Below are 19,186 nucleotides of genomic sequence, written 5' to 3' on the forward strand. Positions count from 1 at the left end.
CAACAACTTGAGTTCAGCCTGATGAGACCCTGAGCAGAGGACCAGGTTAAGCCATGCCCAGAAACTGCGTGATAACAAACAGGTATGGTTTTCAGCTTCTAAGTTTGCAGTAGTATGTTACAAAGCAGTAGAAAACGAATACAGGAAATACAGGACCGTGTTGCAGAAATATCTGTTGCTAACAGAACCCATGGGGCTCTGTTTTTGGCTATCCATGAAAATTCCAACCAAGCCACATCCAAATGTCAGAACAGGCATTTGTTTATTTGTTTCCCAGACAGTCAGGTCCTGAAAGCATTACTTCCAGGTCCCCTGTTTAAAGCCTCTTAAGCTTCTGGACTCCACATGCTGAGTGGGAGTGTGGATGGTGTGAGGAAAGACATCAGCTCTGTCAGCCAGCTGAGCTCAGCTGTGAATTTCTGACACCCCTCACCCTCGCCCCCATACCTGGAGAATAGATGTGACCATTCACTGAAGAAGACGGAATTAAATTCTGGTGGACGTGGGGAAGCCTGAAACAACAGCAGTAGCCTATTCCAAGAGCACAGACAATTTATATAAAGAAAACTTCACTAGATCTTGTTAGATTTTTATTGTTATAAGCACAGAAAAGACACAGAGCTGTATGCTGGCATGCTATTAAGACACGGCTGAAAATCCCAAGTTATAAATTAGAAACCTGTAGCATCTCATTCCAAAGCTAACATCTTTGAAATGATGAGACACTATTTTCACTGGCGTTCAGAAAATACATGAGAGAGACAGACCCACTGAAAGCCCCTCCTTTATTTTGGACACTCAGGGAATCAGAGTTCTGTTGGCCTGAGTTATTGACTTTCTCTTAGGGGTGCAGAGCCCCATTTAACATCACCTTCACCTGCCACAAATAAAATGCATTCCACCTACATGGCATTTCTATGACCACACTTGTTTCCTTTTGTCTTCTCAAATGGTCGTGACTTTCTGTTCCACTTGCCTCAGAATAACTCCTTCCCCCACCTGTTCTTGCTGGTTGCTATAATCTTTCTCGTCTCCATGAAACTTTTTTTTTCAGTCTTCCAACCTCTCTGAAGGTCCCTAGATAAACCACAAAGGGCTATGACTTCCCACAGTGCTTCTTAATTTCTGGCCTTAGCAACCTACATCCTGAAATCCCCATGGACCTGTATTTACCTCTTTCTCCAAGTAAACAGTAAGGCATGGGAAGGAGGATGGCAGATACATGACTCATTCAAGAGATGATGTGTTGCACTGGCCTTAGAATATTATACTGGGCTTAGAATATTTCTGTAGTTTATATTCATTGCTCATTGGTGAATGCTCCAACCTCACAACCTCTGAAGCATTAGCACAGATCCCTTTGCAAGAAACTGACTTCGTAGAACATCCCTTAATGCAAGAAGGTTTTGGCCCATGGAACGGACTTTATACACTGAGAGATTTCAGGGACGTGGGGAAAGTATTGCCCACTTTCCAAGTGAAGTTGACCCCATATCTCACTTTGTATCAAAACCAGAGCCCATGTTCTCCCTTCCCTCGGAAATCTGCTGTGAAAAGCCTCGGAATCCTTGCGGATTGAGAACTGGTGACCTTGGGGCCAAGCACAGCTCCGGCTTTCATGTAATTTACAGATTCACGGACCACTGTTTTTTACAATTTTGAATTCTGTTGCTTATTTTAGGATCTTGGCAAAGAGCAGTGGCTGAACTATGTGTCTTGCAGTTGAGCAGAAAACCAGCAGTTATTGTCTTTCTCCAATCTTTTGTTTGTATAGCTTTCCTGGGACTTGGATCCGGCGCTGTGACTTGAAAGGTGGGAGGTACGTGCACACCTCTGTGTGTGTGTGTGTGCTGGGGGTAGTGAACGTGCCCCCGCCCCATGGTAATCAACGTGGAGAGAGAGCCAGATCCACGTCCTGGGGAGCCCTGCTGAAGGCTCCTGTCATTACAGAGGTCCCCTTCACAAAGTCAAACACAATGATTCCCAAAGGATCCCTACAGAAGCGGGTGGAAGGTCAGTGTTTCTTGTCACTTTGTGGTTTTGAACACGAGACCCACAGCCTCCAGGGTGCTGTGCTTTCCCTGGCCGATCACATCAAGGTGGCCGTGTTAACATACTGTCTAACCCTGCCTCAGTCCACACTGATAGAACCCCAGAGGCCACAGCAGCAACGCCGTGCTTTCCCTAATAGCTAAATCTAATTCAGTTCATCCTCCTAACCTCTGGGTCTGTCTTCTAAGTACCAAACTCTGCCCAAAGTTGATCATTCCCTGAAAAATGTTAAGCCTGACAATCATTTCCTTTAGGGACTTTAAATAATGAACTATTCAGCTGGGATAATGATGTGACAATTTGCAGGCAAATGTGGGCGTAGATGTCTGCGTCGTTTGTGAATAGGTATGAAAAAAGAGTTCATTTCCTTGAAACATTAGGACTTCTGTCTCACCTCCCCCTCTCCATAAAGAAAAGAGAGATGAAAATGGAATTTAAAATTTAAAATAAACGGAAGAGATTTTAAAGAGTTAAAACATTTACAGAATACTCTTTCCAACCTCAATAAATAAATGGTTGCTGAATCTCGGACTCTTTTGGCCTTTCTTCCTGGTGGTTGGACCCGTTTAAATTTGTCCTTATGAAGACCACACAACCCACATTTTCAGAGAAGCCCCACATTTTTATTCTGTTTCACTGTCTCCCTGGGATCCGACTTTGATTTGGAATGTACGGTTGCTGTGGCTACGGTACATGGTTAACATTTTTTTTAAGATTAATTTATTTATTTTGGCTGCGTTGGGTCTTTGTTGCTGTGTACGGGCTTTCTCTAGTTGTGGCGAGCGGGGGCTACTCTTCATTGCGGTGCGTGGGCTTCTCATTGTCGTGGCTTCTCTTGTTGCGGAGCACGGGCTGTAGGCACACGGGCTTCAGTAGTTGTGACGTGCGGGCTTAGTTGCTCCACGGCATTACGTGGTTAACTTTGATAAGGATGCTATTTTAATCTTTGTATTTTTATGAACTGCACACACACAAGCAAAATACACACATGCACATAATTCACAAACAATCTTCACCATCTGTTCATCAAGGTAAAGTGTCATCAGAAGCACAGACTAGCTGGTTGTAAAATTTCTTTCTAGAAGATTTCCACGTGGTTGAAATAAACACGAATTAGACAGTAGAAAACTCTTAATGTATATTGGTCTAGGAACTTAGGAACTGAAAGAATTAATACATAGAGAGCTATACAACACACCCAGGGCCCCTAAATCCACAGTAACTACAACAATAATAATATACAATGCTGTAAGGTCATGAAAATCTATTCTATCATGCACAGAAAAGTACCTGGTTAAAGCTGTTAATATATGACAGTAGAGGGGGCTTCTGTATTTCAGTGCAATATATCACATTTGGAAATGAATGGATATAAAAATATATTTTTTTTGCTTTCAAAAAGTGGAAGCAAAACATAAGCCTTTTCTGCTAAACTATAAAAGTGTAATCAGCAGTTGGTCTGCTGTGATCTAATAAGGCATGGCCATCACACTTTCTCTGTCTATTCATTCCACTTAGCTCCAACCTTAACATACAGTAGCATATGTGTATATGTTTAGCATCAGGAGAATCATGTCTTCTTCCATGAATTTCTTATAAATATTATCATCCACTTGAAAGCATCTTTGATATAATTTCCTCCCTAATTTTTTCATTGCTTTTGTTTTTTTTTTGGTCCCTCTTAACTAAGGAAATACCAGGAAGATATTGAAGTTTCTCCACGGCTAATTTTCCATTTCCATTTTGGAGTCATTTTTGAATTTTCAGTGTTGCAGCACCTGAGAAGCAATTGTATTAGGTCATTAACATGGAAATCTTAAAATATGGTCCTTATGTTGTTCTCTATTTTTTTCTTTTCCTTCTAGTTTCCTCCATCTCTCCCTTCTTTCTTCCTTTCTTCTTGCCTTCCTTCCTTCCTTCCTTCCTAGAATTCACTGAAGTATTTCCTAGGTCCTAGCCTTTCACTTATTATTTTAATCAAAGCTTATCTTTGGGCCCAGGGTGTGAAAAGTAAAAATGTCTCTGAAATTCTATTTTACAATATAGACAGAGAAGTTGGCTTGAGTTTCACTTAAATACTATACACATTCGGTATCACACAAGGGGTGGGGGTAGGGCTGCAACATAAATGTAACAATTCCTTTTAGTCTGTATTTACAAAAGAAAGCCCCTTCCCTAATGAAAAAGTCTCTTCAGCATCTGTTCCCTGAAGCCTGCGGAGAAAACATTTTATCCATGGCTTGGTAAGGATCTCTTTTTCAGAGAACGTCCACTGTTCCCCAAGAGGTTCCATGGGCTGGATTCTCCTGTTCTTAGTTGAGCAATGAATAAGCACTGGATGTGTTTTCCAGGGATGAGCTGGTTATTTCCGGGGTGGAAACATTGTATGTTCCTGAAAAACAGAACAGCAGCTCAGCTGAAGGCCAAGTCTTCATGATTACCAGGGTGTGAACCTCTGCTCATGGACCAGGGGGCGCTCTACTCCAGGAGCCAGGTAAGCTCAGGCCATGCCTGGATAGGAACACATGCCTGCCCTCCTCCCCAGACCCAGAAGTCCTGGAGAACAAACAAAGCTGTTCTCAAGCATGCGTGGCGGCCGACAAGACAAGCACTAACTATTTCACATCATACCAGCAGCCAGATTTCTACAAAAGACAGGGAGATCGCGACAGGGGCAGCCCTCTGCATGCCACCACATGCACTGGCTTGGAGGCATCCGTGGGAGGGAATATCCCTGGTCCCTTTGGGTTGGTGTGACTTTGGGAAGCTCTTGGGAGGGGCCTGGGGACTGAGCTGGGCAAAGGGAGAAAAGGAAAGAAAAGAGAAAATTACAGGAGAAGAAAAGGCAGGACCGAAAAAGCAGCAGGAGTCAGAGAATGCCAACAAGAGCGCTGAGGATGAGTGTAGCAGGGCGGGTGGCCCGCGAGCTACTGCACAGGCTCGTGTCAGCAGGGGGGTGGGGACTGAACACGGGGACGGTACGGGCTGTGTGTTGGGCAGGGGAAGCGACACAGTGCCCCACCCTACCATCAGACGGGCGGACTGCCACGGCTAACAAGGTTTCCATCATTGCCTGGGGGGCCCTTTGTCGCTGCTGACAACACAAACCAAAGTTACAGTGATTATGGACCCCTCAGATAGGCCAACCTGGATCTGCATTAATGACCCTGAAAGGCTAAGTGGCAATGGCCGGGGCCCTTAGGCCCCGAGACCTCGGGAACAGGACCCCAACTCTTGACCTGACTGGCTCAGAAACAATGAATACATTTTACTGACCTTACATATTGCATAATTCTGATTCTGTGGAATCGTTTCACAGAGTTTTCACTGTTCTTGCTTTAATGCAAACGATAAACATGATCCGGGGACAGTGCTGGCCAAAGGGAATAGTTCTAACAGACCCTGGAGATCTGATCATTTCACAACAGGTCCAATCAAAAGTGAAGGTCCTCCAGTTTCACGAGCCATGCATCAAAATGAAGCTCAAAACACCAAGTTCTCTGGAGTTTCAATAATTAATAGGCATTCTCAAAAGTTGCTTTATATGAAAAGCTTTAGTCAGGAAGGCTTTTGATACATTTGATACATGTCTTCATTTGTGAGGTTTGTTCAGTTTTGAGGAGCTGAAAGGAAGTCTGGTGCCTATTTTCCTAAGGGGAGGAGGTGGTGGTGACATGGGACAGGAGTTTCAGCTTGCCAGAACAGCTGAAACCCACTCCCCAAAGTCATTAACATTCTTTATCTTATGTCTACAAGGAGGAAACGTTCACTGCGCCACGCCCCTAATAGAACGGCTAACTTGGGTGATCCCTCATATGTATGCACAGTTTTATAAATGTCGATGTATAAAAGAAGCACACTCCAAAAAAAGAAAAGGGAAAAAAAAAGGGAAATGAAACTCACAGCATGGGATCCTATGGTAGGATTCTCTAAATATATTCTTCGCTGCCCTGTAACCCATAAACATGACCGACCTATTCTTATACAACAGGAATAGAAGAGAACCGTGTTTGACCAGTCCAGCAATTTACAGTTCCCAGTTTTACGGTGGATACAGTTTTTATGGAGAGCTCTCCACAGGTTGAAGGCAACTGCCCTCTGTACCAACCCCTTGGGTGTTTGGGAAAATATAAGCAAGTACTTAACCTCTGCCCCAAATAAGGTCATTATGGGTCAATGCCATGAAGTGGGCAGTGGGACAGTAGGGGCGTGAGATTCCCCCCAGGGAAATATGTTTAGGTCAAGCCAGGAAACATCTAGAGGTCAGCACGTACCTGTCTTACCAAACAAATTGTTAAATCTTCTTGATATTGGAGAACTCATAGAAAATACTGGAGTGGATGAACCTAGGGATGTTGACTAGAAAAGAAAAGAAGAATTACACAGCAAACGTGTTAGACCAAGGCCCAGTTTTGATCTGTAGGATGATTCGTTTGCTGCCTGCCGGTGGTCACTGACTGCATCTTTCATTTCACTTTAAGGAGAGAGCCTGGATGAGCATGAATTTCTATTTCAGACAAACTAAGCAGGGGAGCCACCTTTTGAAACACTGTAACATCACCACCAGTAGGAGGGAAATAGCTTCCAAATACATTTTTTACTGTTCGATAGGGTTTACTATCTTCTGACATAGGAAAACAAATATATTTAAGTGCAATAGTTATCTTCCAAGATGAACTACAGAAAATTCTATTCATCATTATTCTTCAAATTTTGTTCTTTATGGCCTTGAGTTTCCCCAGAAGAGTACTTCTCATTGAAATTTGGTTTTAACCTCCAGTTGATATTATCTGTGCTATTTGTAACCTCTATTTAAAGATGTGGGGACAGCATCTTAATGCTAGTTCTGTTCCATGACTATGTTTAATAGGCAGAATCAGGTAAGAAGAAAACACAGTAGAATAATCTATGTTATAACTGGTAGTGGAGAGAGAGGGGTTTGTGTAAGTCTCTACAAAGGAAGTATTTACCTTTGAGTGCTGTGAAGACCATCTCGACAGTGAAAACTTATTCAGCAAGGCTTCCTGTACCTGCATCATTTAAAAGAAGCCATTGTCAACTCAACATGTCACTGCAATTTAGACTTTTCTAGAATCATGACGGTCACTGTTCTTACCTTCTGATCCCAAAGGCATCCAAAGAGTAAAATGAATAATCCCTGAAAAAAGAATTGGGAAGAAGTGCATTTTAATCATATTAATTATATTAATCACATTGTAGTCTAGCAAACCAGGAAGTATTGTTCACCTGCTATAGAATTTGTACTACCTCTTTCCACATCTGCATTTATGGTCCAGTAGATGACAATGATGTAGTAGGTCCACACCAAGGGACCTCTGATGTTATAATGTCATAAGGATATTTTCAATTTCCCTATTTCCACCCAATTGTGCGCTGGAGATCCTGCTGGTTATGTTATTAAACATACCTCTTATGTCTACAGTAGCCCTCATGTAGTTGTGATGAGAACATAGGGCATGAGGTGGAATAATCAGTCCCTTCTAGTCAAGGCATATTATAAACATCATTAGACATGAGCCTTAGAGTTTGGAGCCATGGGCCCAGTAGCAGAAGTTAGAATTTGCATGGTCTTGGCGTTAGCATCTAGGGCAACGTCTCGGCATCACCTCCAGATGCCCTGGATCCTCACCAGCTCATGGGGACCTAGGCCTACCACTGGTTGAATCAGAATTAAGCATCCCCTTCCCTGTGCTCCAAAGGCTTGTTGTCTGTACCTCTGCTAAAGCCCACCTAACAACGTGGCTTGTATTATAGTTACATGCTGCTGGAGAGCAAAGAGAATGTCTTTTTCATTTTCACATAATGGAGCAAAATGTCTACCTTAGAGCATTCATTCTTTCATCCTTCAGAAAAATGTTGCCTGAGAACCCACCATGTGGTACAGAGCCTTCATTGCATTTGCCAAGGTGCTCATGACTGAGCATCTAGTCTGTGCCAAGGTCTTTGCAGGCACTAGGAATGTACTGATAAATAAGACAGACGCTGCCCCTGACCTCACCAAGGCAGGGCTCGTTTAATGCTAGTGGAAATTAACTGGAGAGATTGTTTGGTTTAACGGTGGTATTTTCATTTAGGAGATAATAAACGGCATCAAGATAATGTTAGATAAATAGCAAAATCCAGTGTAGGGAAGGGACTTTCCTCCTATTTGTATTATCAGGGCACTTAGAAGAGAGGTGCATAGGCAACTAAATTATAATGCAGGTGATAAGAGGCATGTGGTTCCATGGGAGCAGAGGAATGCACCCTTTCTATTTCACTGACTTCTCGTCATTACCGTTCTTTAGGGCTAGGGCCTCCTAGGAACAAAAGTCCTTCCCCGTTCCTACCCCTGTTTGTGTTTCTATCATTATAGATCCTTCCTGAGAGCGCTGCCCTGCAGAACGTACCTGGAAGGCATTGAGGAGGGTAAATACAATATGGAAGACAGCATTGCTCCCCTGGAACACGGTGGCGAGACCGAAACCCCAGGTGAGCCCCAAGAGCGGTGTGAGGACCCCAAGGCTCTTGGTGATCTGGAACAGGCTGCTTTTCTCCTGCCTGCTCGGCTTGTCCCCGATGGAAGGTCTCAGGATCTTGGTGATGACCACGACCGTGATGGTCACGTTGACCACCACAATGATCAGTGCTGGGATAACGAAGGCCAGCAGGGCCTTGGTGTCCTCCCAGTTGAGCCAACAGGCATTTTTCCTCGTGTAGACCTCCCGGGGCTGGGTGGCCCCCACCGTGATGACGGAGATGACCAGAGGGCAACCGTAGCCGAGAGAAAACGCAATGGCCTTCTGAATGGACTTGCTCGTGTCATGCAGGATGAAAACCAACCGGTAGAAGAGCATGAGGCCCAGAGTCAGCATCCAGAAGAAGACGCTGAGGTAGGAGAAGTGGACGAAGAAGGTGGCAGCCACACAGGCCGTCTGGTTGAGCGGGTAGCGGTAGTTGTGGACGGCGGCGGCCACGATGAACCAGACGTCGGCGACCAGAAGGGAGGCCGCGATGTTCACGATGCAGATGTGGCGCATGGAGGAAGTCCGGTTCTTGGTGACCGATTTCCACACCACGGCTTCCACAGCGAGGCAGGCCGCCAAGCTCAAGATGGAAAAGCACAGCCCGATGTAGGAAATGATATCCAGCAGGATTTTCAGGAGAGAATCAGGGTCCGGGGAATCAGGGGACATGAGGATGGAGAAGGATGTGAGGTGGTCACAGCTGCAAGACACACTGTCCTCAGTGACTTCTTTAACATAACACCCACTGCTGTCCCACCCCCCTGTGTGGTTGGCGAGGTTGAAGTTCCAGAAGACACACCTCGGTACCCTGCCCGAAGGGTTGTTGTTTTTGAAGGTCATCGAAATCCTGAATGGCGATGGCGCGGTTAGATTCTGGCTGACAGTGGTTGTCATCACTAGGCTGTTTGCAAAAGTCTTTCCTGGGACATCCTGGGCGAGGATGGTTTTGAGAGTTGGGAAAGCCACGGTGACGATAAATGAATCTGGTTGCAGGTGTTCCAGCTGGCATTCATTAATAGTCACGTTGCCCCAGAGCTCAGAGTCTAAGAAAACAAAGCTCTGTGTGTAGGATTTGGGGTGGCCAGATTTTATGACCATGCTCTTCATCTGAACGTTAGGTTGGGAGATGGTGCTATCTTCTGACCGCAAGGCTCGGGAAAATCTTTCCAATGAATCCAGTAACTGTGAGCTCTGATTGGTCTTTTGCTGTTGTGACATCATCCAGGTATTCAAAATGGGTTTGCCGAGGATGACGTTGACCGTGGAGAGGACGTGCTGTAATTGACAAGGCATGGGATCAAACCAACCGAACGTTTTCAATCGTAAGAGAGAAGAAGAGAACATCTCCCTGGAAACTCATTAAGTGGGTACAGGGAAGAAGAAAATAGAAGAGAAAAATGCAGCATCACAGGCTGTGGAGGACTCTGATCCACCTTCTTATGGAGGGAATTAGCAGGGGATGGGGCCTCACAACTGCGAGACTTACTAAACACTTAGCAGTCGTGACGGTGAGAACTGCCCCCACCTCTCACTAAGGTCGACTCAGCAGGCTGACAGAGATATTTATTAATTGTTTTATTTTATTTTAAATCTCAAGCCTGTAAAGGCTTTTGGGTGGGTGGTATCTCACCAGCAAGGGTGAGGTAGTCTCAGAAGACCCTCTCAAATGCTAAGCATCAAACACGCCATGGGAGTGTTGTTAAAGGCATCTTTCTTTTCAGCTCAACATTTTGATTCTCTCGCCCATAAACTTGGCACTGTCATTTGTGGCTTCTCTCCATGGAGCGAAGTGGCTTTTTCTCTCTGCCCTTCTTTGCCTTGTTCTGTTCTCTGAAATGATGAGCCCTGCAGTTAGTTGAATGGTGGCCCTTATTTGGAGAAAACCTCATTTGGAGAAAGCATCTTTGTAGATGTAATTAAGGATCTTGAGAGAAAAATCAACCTGGATTACCTAAATGGGCCCTAAATCCAAGTATCCTTATAAGAGACAGAAGAGGAGAAGGTACATGGAGAAGAAGAGAAGGTCATGTGAAGACAAAGCCAGAGGTTAGAATGAAGCAATTTGTTACAGCAGCCCTAGGAAATCTGTATAAGCTCCTTAGACTCCTGGTACCCAAGCTGCTTGCCAGTTACCTCTGGTTGGGTTTGGCCAATGAGAAGCATCGGCGGGAGATGAGAGGGTGAGAGAAGAAAGAAGCTGAGATATATTTTTCCTGCTACCCGCTGCACCTTCATTTCACTCTCAGCACACCTTTGGTGATAGTTCCATACTTCCAATACTGTAGTTCCTGCTCAGTGACCCCTCCTCCAACGCTATGGGTGCACTATTTCCTCTCCTTCCCACCTTAATCCTCAGGGTAGTAACGGCTTCTAAATGTCGCTGGTCTCTGGGTGCCTTATGCCTTTTTTTTTTTTTTTTTTTTTAATTCCTGGTTTTACTTCTGTAAGTATCCCTTCATTAAAGTCTCTTCATGTGAATTCTGGTGGGTGAATTCTCTTTGCTCTCAGAATGCGGATTGCTTCAAAGATCATGTTTTGTGAGAGACCATTGAGAATCCCACCTTGTACATATTCTGAAAACCTTTCACTCCTAGTTTTCTTAGAAAGCAGGTAAGAATTCATTCTCTTTTAATGAAGATACTAAAACAGACCTTCTCTAAAGAAATCTTAAGATCCCAAAATGTACACTGAAAATATTCACTGATATGCTAAACGCCGGAGCTGGCAAAGCGTTGTTCGGGAAAAGACAGAGAAGAAGTTGCAATGGAGAGAAGTTATGTTTCTTGACCCCAAGTCCTGAGGGATGAAAAGACAAGACCCCAAACTCCTGCAAGGCTTAAGCAAACTCACCATCATCATTTCTGAATTCACTTGGGTTGGAACTGTTGAGAGCAAATCAAGGATGTTAATAATGGCTCCCAGGCTCCCAGGAAATGACTTGACTTCAAGTTTCACCTGGTTTGTGCTAATGGAAAGATTCTTTAGGTATGAAGGGAGCTTCTCATCCTGAGAGGGGCTCTTCATCAAAGCCTAGTAAAACAAAAGCCGACACAGAAAAAAACAAAAAACTTGCCCATCAGTCATCAAATACTGCTCATACATCCATGACAAAAATCTCTCACATCTGAGTTTCCTTTTTGATTCCTCCGTTCTCATAAGTATATCCCATAAGGTAATGTACTTATCTCTTAAACTGTGCTTGCTCTTCAGAATAGAATATTACATGAGACCTCACACACAGAAGGGGAACAGTAGAGCATATGTCAACCTGAAGACTCGTTGAAAAGAAAAAGGAAGGGAAGTAGATATGACTGCTAGAGAACTAGATTAAAGTTGCATGAAATTGTCACTTGACTGTCTGTATGAAAGCACATTTGCCACTCTGAGGTTTCTATCCCAAATTTCCTGGGACAGTTCTGGTTTACATCTGATGTCCCAGTGTAATTATAAATAGTGTCCTCTTTTATTTTCAAAAATGATACAAATGAACGTATATACAAAACAGAAATAGACCCATATACATAGAAATCAAACTTAAGGTTACCAAAGGGGAAAGGGGGGGAGGGAAAATTAGGACCAACAAGGACCTACTGTATAGCACAGGGAACTATACTCAATATTTTGTAATAACCTATAAGGGAAAAGAATCTGAAATATTCTTTTTTAGATTCTTTTCCCTAACGCAACATTGTAAATTAACTCTACTTCAATAAAACACACACACACACACACACACAAACAAAAAAACCAAAAAGTAAAAAGTATCCTGGTTTGGATGATGAATTATATGGTCACCTTATCTATAATGATCACATTTGTGTTTTCTAACTATCTGACTCCTCACTATAATTAAAGAATGAATTAAAAGTTGGTCTTCTCCATAAAGAACTTTGATGAGTGTTCTAACCCAGGGGAGTTTCTTCCTCTGAATGCAGAAGTATTTGTTTTACTTAACGGAATTTACATTTGTGACATCTCTACCAATGTCATCCTGTGTTTTAATTTCAATCTCTCTCCCATTAAATGATAAGCTCCTTAACAATGGGAACCACGTGTTGCATTTCTTTGTATCTTCTCATATCCCATAATCCCTAACATAGTCACTTAACTTCGTATGTAGTAGGTATTCAATAACATATGTTGAATGGATAAATTAGACGGAGCATGATAGGTCAGCATGCCCCCTTTCCACTGAAGGGGTATGTAGTATCTAGAATTGGGACCAGGGCCCAATGTTGAGTTCAAATTATAATTTCTATCTTCCTCAATTGGGATAGTTTATATTCCCGATGCTTTACGCATCAAGGTCTAACTCAGATGCCACGTTTTTCAAGCAGAACTTCCTGATTATCCTAGCCCCAGTTAATACATATATAACATCTATATTCCATATCCAATCAGAGGTCAAGTTTTGATTTGGCCCCTTTACCCTGATAGCACCTATAATAATGCTTTATACATAGTCGGTATTTTAAGGAATTTGATGTGAGACAAGAGATAATTAGATAAAATGCAAACCAATATCACCCTTTTTTTCTCAGTCCTTCTTCCCAGGATGCAAGAATTAGGAGCTAACCAGATGTTAGCTCCAAATATAGCTCACAGTCTGAAGATGTTACCATGAGCTATAACCCCACTAATTGCCTCATTTATTGTAACTCATGGAATTGTAGGCGTCTCGAACTTTCAGCAACCTAAGTATGAGAGGTAATTTATATTTATTTTGATGAAGTGAAACATGTTTTTCCTACCACATGGCAGTAACCTCTATTCTAGGTAAGAGAGGTCAGCGAGGCCCTTCTATAACTATAGGCTACCTCTAAGGATTAAGGAAATCTCAGACTTGTAAAAGCGTAAAGCCCAACTATTTTTTTTGACTGATGAACCTTATTTTTTGTGTTGCTCCCCTTTCTGAAAAGATTAGCGCTATTAGCTTGATATAAAAATTCTTCAAAGGAGAGCAGTTAGAGGGGATAACACGACTTCCATCTTGGAGGTAATGGAAACAAGGTATTAAGAAGTCAAGGTGACGCTGTACAGCTGGTCCTAGGGCAGAACACGTATTTCGCTGCCTCCATATTTGGATTCAAGCAAAATATTCAGCATTTCTAGGGTTGCATCTTCTTTGGAATTAAATAAGTATAGCTTTGAGAGCAACACCAAGCAGCTCAAAGCCCGTTTTCCTAAGTGCTGAGAAATAGGATCAGCTAGACACACCTCCCCACCAAGAGTTCAGAGTCAAGTGTTTAAGGATCACCTCAGGGGGCTTCCCTGGTGGCGCAGTGGTTGAGAGTCTGCCTGCTAATGCAGGGGACACGGGTTCGAGCCCTGGTCTGGGAGGATCCCACATGCCGCGGAGCGGCTGGGCCCGTGAGCCACGGCTGCTGAGCCTGCGCATCTGGAGCCTGTGCTCCGCAACGGGAGAGGCCGTGACAGTGAGAGGCCCGCGCACCGCGATGAAGAGTGGCCCCCGCTTGCCGCAACTAGAGAAAGCCCTCGCACAGAAACGAAGACCCAACACAGCAAAAATAAATAAAATAAATTAATAAACTCCTACCCCCAACATTTTATAAAAAAAAAAAGAATCACCTCAGCCAGCTGGAGCAGAGTATTTATGGGGGCAGAGATGCAGTTGTTTTTCTTGACCTTCCACTGGGAGCCCACACATCTGTAAGTTATGATCCCGCCAATGGGACTCCCAGGGATTCTGGGAACATTAGAGAACTGGCAAAGCTTCTGGATGACTTTTCCGGGTTCCCCAACACCTATGATAGGATCTTGGCATGTGACGTTCTCCCCTGCATTGGAAAAATGGACATAAAAAGGACAATTGAAGAGAGGAGAAAAGATAGTGGAAATAGGGTCAGGCTTAGGTAGAGCTTTGATCTTTGAACTCATCTTCTTTTTTCCTTTCAGTGACCTTTTCGGAGTTGCCCAATTACTTTATTTTGCCCCTGATTTTCTAAAGCCCCTTAGGGCTTTCCATGCAAATCCGATTCTACTCTGCGCTGGCTTTTTCTAACAGAATTTATTTCCTCAGTGCCTCATTCCCACCTCTGACCTCCAGGAATCTTCCCTCTGATGCCTGTAAAACCTAAGCCATGGAAAATAATGAGAGCTTGACGTGTACTCATCCAGATGAAAGACAGGCAGGTTAACAAGGGTCTTAGGGACATAATGACTTAATCCAAGGGGTTCTCAGCTCTGGTGTATTAGAATCTTCAGAGGAGCTTGGAAAATACCAATGTCCAGGCTCACTCCAGCCCAAGAAGATCAAAACCCCTTGGGCTGGAATTCAGGCATCAGCAGTTTTTTAAGCTTCCCCGGTGATTCTAGGGTGCAGGCAAGTTTGAGAAGCACCACCTTAATCCAAGGATATAATTAGTAGCAGAAATCCCAGGCACCCATGACCTGAATATTCTGGGCAACATTCCTAAGCATTTATTCCTTCTGGTTTCCCGTAAGGATGACTTTTCTTTACCTCGACTCAAGACAGACTTGAATGGGAAAATGTCATTTATTGCAGAATCTCTAGTCTCCAAGGGACCCTGACTCTCTGATGAGCAGACCCCCGCTCTCATCATCTTTTAAACTTAGCATGAATTGAGTTCTTAGCCATTGTGTAAAATCTTAGAATACCTAAGTAATGTTCTATTAGGAAAAAGAAGAGGAATCAGACTTGGTATGAAGAAAGAAGAGCAGAACAAAGGTAAGTGGATAAAACATGATGATGTCTAGGCTAAGATGGAGGGACAGTGGAGAAGTGACCTTGGCTGCCCCCTGGAAGAGGTGTGCTTGGTGGGGTCCAGGGGACGGTGACTCAGAGAGACAGGGAGCTCTCAGTGGCTTCCTACTTTGTTGTCTAGGGCTCAGATACCAACAGATGTTGAGAAGGACCTCAAATCCCTCAGTAAACTCAAACAAGCTTGGTAATGGAGCCATGGATCCTACAGACATCGCGGGTTCTATTAGAGAGAAGATTTCTGCAGGGAGGGGATTGCTTATGATGCAAGCCCAGGAGTATCCTTTATCCACTTGCCCCTCAGTTGCTACTGAGGAGAGTTCTTCGGTATTGGTTATTACAGAGAGGACTCCACAAATCACGACCTTTTACCTTGACAATAGTATTTAGGGGGATATTGGCTCAGTGATGACAAAGCATGGGAAAGACAGTTTCTGATTCTTTTTACGTAGCCCTTTTTACATAGTTTCTGATTCTTTTTACGTACGGAAATACGGCTTCATCTGCAAGGCTTTCTTGATCAATTTCTCCCCACCTAATCACTAGCAGAGTTAAACCAGGCAGCCCCTTCTAACCACCCACAACTGCCTCTTGTTTAGAATCTACCACATTATATGTGATAACATTTTAAAATCACATTTATCTCTCCCCTAGGCTTGAGGCCGAGAAACATAGCTTATTTCTTTTCAAAGCCCCATGCTTAGCTCAAGGCTTGCTCCATGAACGTGATTAACATGTATTTATTGATGGATGAATGAGGGAGTGAATGAATACATGAATCCCTGCTCATGACTATAACATTTTAAAATAATTTAAAATGCTCTCACCAGGAACCAGATTAAGCTTCATAGATGGGCTCCGGACTGAATTATTAGCGGTATTGGTAATGTGACAAAACACATCCATATTTTCTGGACAGGAAATTGAGTTTGCCACGAAATGGTGTTTGTAGCACACTTGCTTTCCGTTAACTTCTTTTGCTAAGGTACAATGAAAGAATGAAGTCACAGCATTAGTATTCAAAGCACAAATTTTGTTAAAATCATCCAATGTGGATAAACTTGTCCAAACTTTTCCCAAGAATGTGCCACATTCACTTTAATGTGGTTTTCAAAATGCCTCTAGCCTAGAAGTAGCAGTGAATGTACGCGTGTTGACCACAGAATGTTAAAACACTTAAATAGGTCGGTACCCAGATTGATTTCATATCCCCCCTACCATGCAGTCTCTAAATTGTCCGGTCTTTATGGGATCCCCATTTTTCTGAACTTCCATAGTTCTTTCTATCTGTAGTGCTCATTTTGTATAGTTAATGCTCTATGTACTTTCTTTTACAACATACGCCCTTCTAGGTATCGATATATATGCCCCACTTCTTTTGTCTCCTTTTCATTGCCTACTTTTATGTTTTGTATTAAGCATAGGTCCCAAAGAACAGCTCTTGAAAGTATGAATGAGCTTAAAAATCCCTCGTGAACGTGTCCATGCATTACGATTTGTGGTTGTGAGTTCATATTTGGTTGACCTTAATCTACAGCAATCCTGAGGGATCTGGATGGAGGGTACATTCAACCAGAGAGGATTTAAATTTTTTGGCCAGGTACCACTGAGTGCTACCAACGGACTATTTTAAGTTAATTACTCCTCAGCTTGGAGTTATTGGACCACATAGGTTGTATAAATTCAAGCCCCAAATCTGTATGTAGGCAGGACAGTTATACTTCTCAGGGGAAATTCTTGCCCACCCAGCGCTGAGGCTCTGAACTCTGTCAGATGAATTTTATTTTTCTAGCTTCTTCTTTTACTGAGCATGTCATTGTCTGAGGGTCCTGACATTGTGTTGATGGGGTAGGTTGCCTTAGTTACTGCATTGGGAGCAAGGCCTTTTCTTTCATACACTTCAGAGCCTTCAAATTCAAATTCAAGATTCTGGGGTTTCTGGGCTTCCCTGGTGGCCCAGTGGTTGAGAATCTGCCTGCCAATGCAGGGGACACGGGTTCGAACCCTGGTCTGGGAAGATCCCACATGCCACAGAGCAGCTAGGCCCGTGAGCCACAACTACTGAGCCTGTGCGTCTGGAGCCTGTGCTCCACAACAAGAGAGGCCGCAATAGTGAGAGGCCCGCGCACCGCGATGAAGAGTGGCCCCCGCTTGCCACAACTAGAGAAAGCCCTCGCACAGAAACGAAGACCCAACACAGTCAAAAATAATAAATAAATTAATTAAAAAAAAAAAAGATTCTGAGGTTTCTGATATTGGCAGATGCCCTCAGGGAAACTCCAGCATTAGCTAAAGCATTACCTCTATTTTTCTTTTCTTCTATGTTTTTGACCCTTGGTTATTTCTCTTACTCTCTTGCCTGCTCAACTGTGCATTTAAAAGGATTTTTGCCGTACTTTTTTTTTTTTTTTTTTTTGCTGTACTCGGGCCTCTCACTGCTGTGGCCTCTCCCGTTGCGGAGCACAGGCTCCGGACGCGCAGGCTCAGCGGCCATGGCTCACGGGCCCAGCCGCTCCGCGGCATGTGGGATCTTCCCGGACCGGGGCACGAACCCGTGTCCCCTGCATCGGCAGGTGGATGCCCAACCACTGCGCCACCAGGGAAGCCCCTGCCATACTTTTATTGCGTGCTGATTCATAGCATAGAGGGAGCAGTGATCAGAATATCGAGTCTACTGAGCACGTAGAAGGCTTGTGACGGTAACTCAATACTATCTTCAACAGCTGTCACTAAAAACAGTGGGCTCCACCCTCACAGACTCTCAAGATGTTGTCACAAACCAATGAGCCACTGGTCACATAGCAAAATAGAAGGCAATAAAGCCTCATGGGCTTCCCTCTGTTACATTATGTCTCTGAAGCAATCCCTCTGTCTCTTTACCCCTATTTTAAGAGTAAAGTTTTAGACTCGACATATATGGAATCATGTGTCCTTACAATTCAACAGTGGGCATCTTACCAGCCGGAAAGGACGAGGAACCAGCTTGGAAAATGACCTTGTAGTCTCTGTCCTCCTCAATGCAGCACTTGATGTGACGGGAGCTTGTGCATGGAATGGCAGCTTCCAAAGGATCAACCATGATATTGGGCTGTAGGGGCAGCGGGTGGACGGTGACATCTTTGGCCATGACGCTGTATGAATTCTTGTATCGAAATATGCAGTGATAGGTTCCTGAGTGGAAGGAAGCCAAGATGAGATGGAACGAAGTCATCGCTCCAAATAGACATTTGCTGAGAAAGTTGAGAAGAGGCTTGGTTTTCCTTGTCAAACTGGGGCACAGGCACAGCACCCGCTCCTGGGCCCTGGACTAGAAAATGCTCCACAGGTTCCCCTCCTGGGATCGCTATGCATTTGAAGGACTAGCTCATCGCCACCTAAATATTCACTTACTTCCGAATAAAATCAAGTGGCGTATCCAGAGTCATATAGCCTGTTGGGGGTGGAACTGAGTTTCAAATCTGGTTCACAAAACCTACTCCAAGGCTCTTTCTTTAGTCGGGGTTGCAGCGGGGGCAGAATGCGAATTTTGGGGTGTGCTGGGCTGGGGAGTTCTTTGAAGAAAGTTGCCAGTGAGAGGGAAATAGAGCACTGCGGTCCTGCGAGGCCCCCTTTCCCCATCTTTAAGGGAGTAGGTGCCTCTGGTCTGGGACCTCAGGGTACCACTAAGGAATGTGGGGGGGGAGTGGGGAGGGAGGGAGAGAGGTTGACTGTGAGTTCTTGGGAGAGCTTGGTCTGTGGACTCTGAGATTAGATGTCTGACTCTTATCTAGAAAAGTCTAAAGAGGAGAGCAGGCCGACTTTGCAGGAGTGAAAAGAGAAGGCTGCAGCAGGAGTTGCCTGCACGCCCAGTGCTTGGTGAAGCAGA

The 19,186-nt window shown here is 44.0% G+C and overlaps 1 protein-coding gene across 8 annotated transcripts in view; it reads right to left on the reverse strand.

Moving 5' to 3' along the window:
• Positions 1 to 576: 576 nt before the first annotated feature.
• Positions 577 to 19,186, reverse strand: part of ADGRF5 (adhesion G protein-coupled receptor F5) — a 112,084-nt gene continuing 93,474 nt past the window's right edge. For 6 of the 8 annotated variants that reach the window (XM_049716328.1, XM_049716327.1, XM_049716331.1 and 3 more), the window contains 9 exons: positions 18,280 to 18,492; positions 16,149 to 16,301; positions 14,169 to 14,377; positions 11,430 to 11,609; positions 8,463 to 9,854; positions 7,169 to 7,210; positions 7,023 to 7,082; positions 6,327 to 6,411; positions 577 to 4,444 (listed from right to left, as the gene is read on the reverse strand). In XM_049716328.1, coding sequence (XP_049572285.1) covers positions 4,365 to 4,444; positions 6,327 to 6,411; positions 7,023 to 7,082; positions 7,169 to 7,210; positions 8,463 to 9,854; positions 11,430 to 11,609; positions 14,169 to 14,377; positions 16,149 to 16,301; positions 18,280 to 18,492 — 2,414 coding nt within the window. In that variant the 3' untranslated portion in view covers positions 577 to 4,364. Of the gene's footprint in view, positions 4,445 to 5,079; positions 5,147 to 6,326; positions 6,412 to 7,022; positions 7,083 to 7,168; positions 7,211 to 8,462; positions 9,855 to 11,429; positions 11,610 to 14,168; positions 14,378 to 16,148; positions 16,302 to 18,279; positions 18,493 to 19,186 lie in introns of all 8 variants that reach the window. The other 2 variants (XM_049716329.1, XM_049716332.1) reach the window with 2 other exon arrangements.

This window comes from Orcinus orca, chromosome 10 (genome assembly GCF_937001465.1).
Source record: "Orcinus orca chromosome 10, mOrcOrc1.1, whole genome shotgun sequence".
Taxonomy (NCBI): Eukaryota; Metazoa; Chordata; class Mammalia; order Artiodactyla; family Delphinidae; genus Orcinus; species Orcinus orca.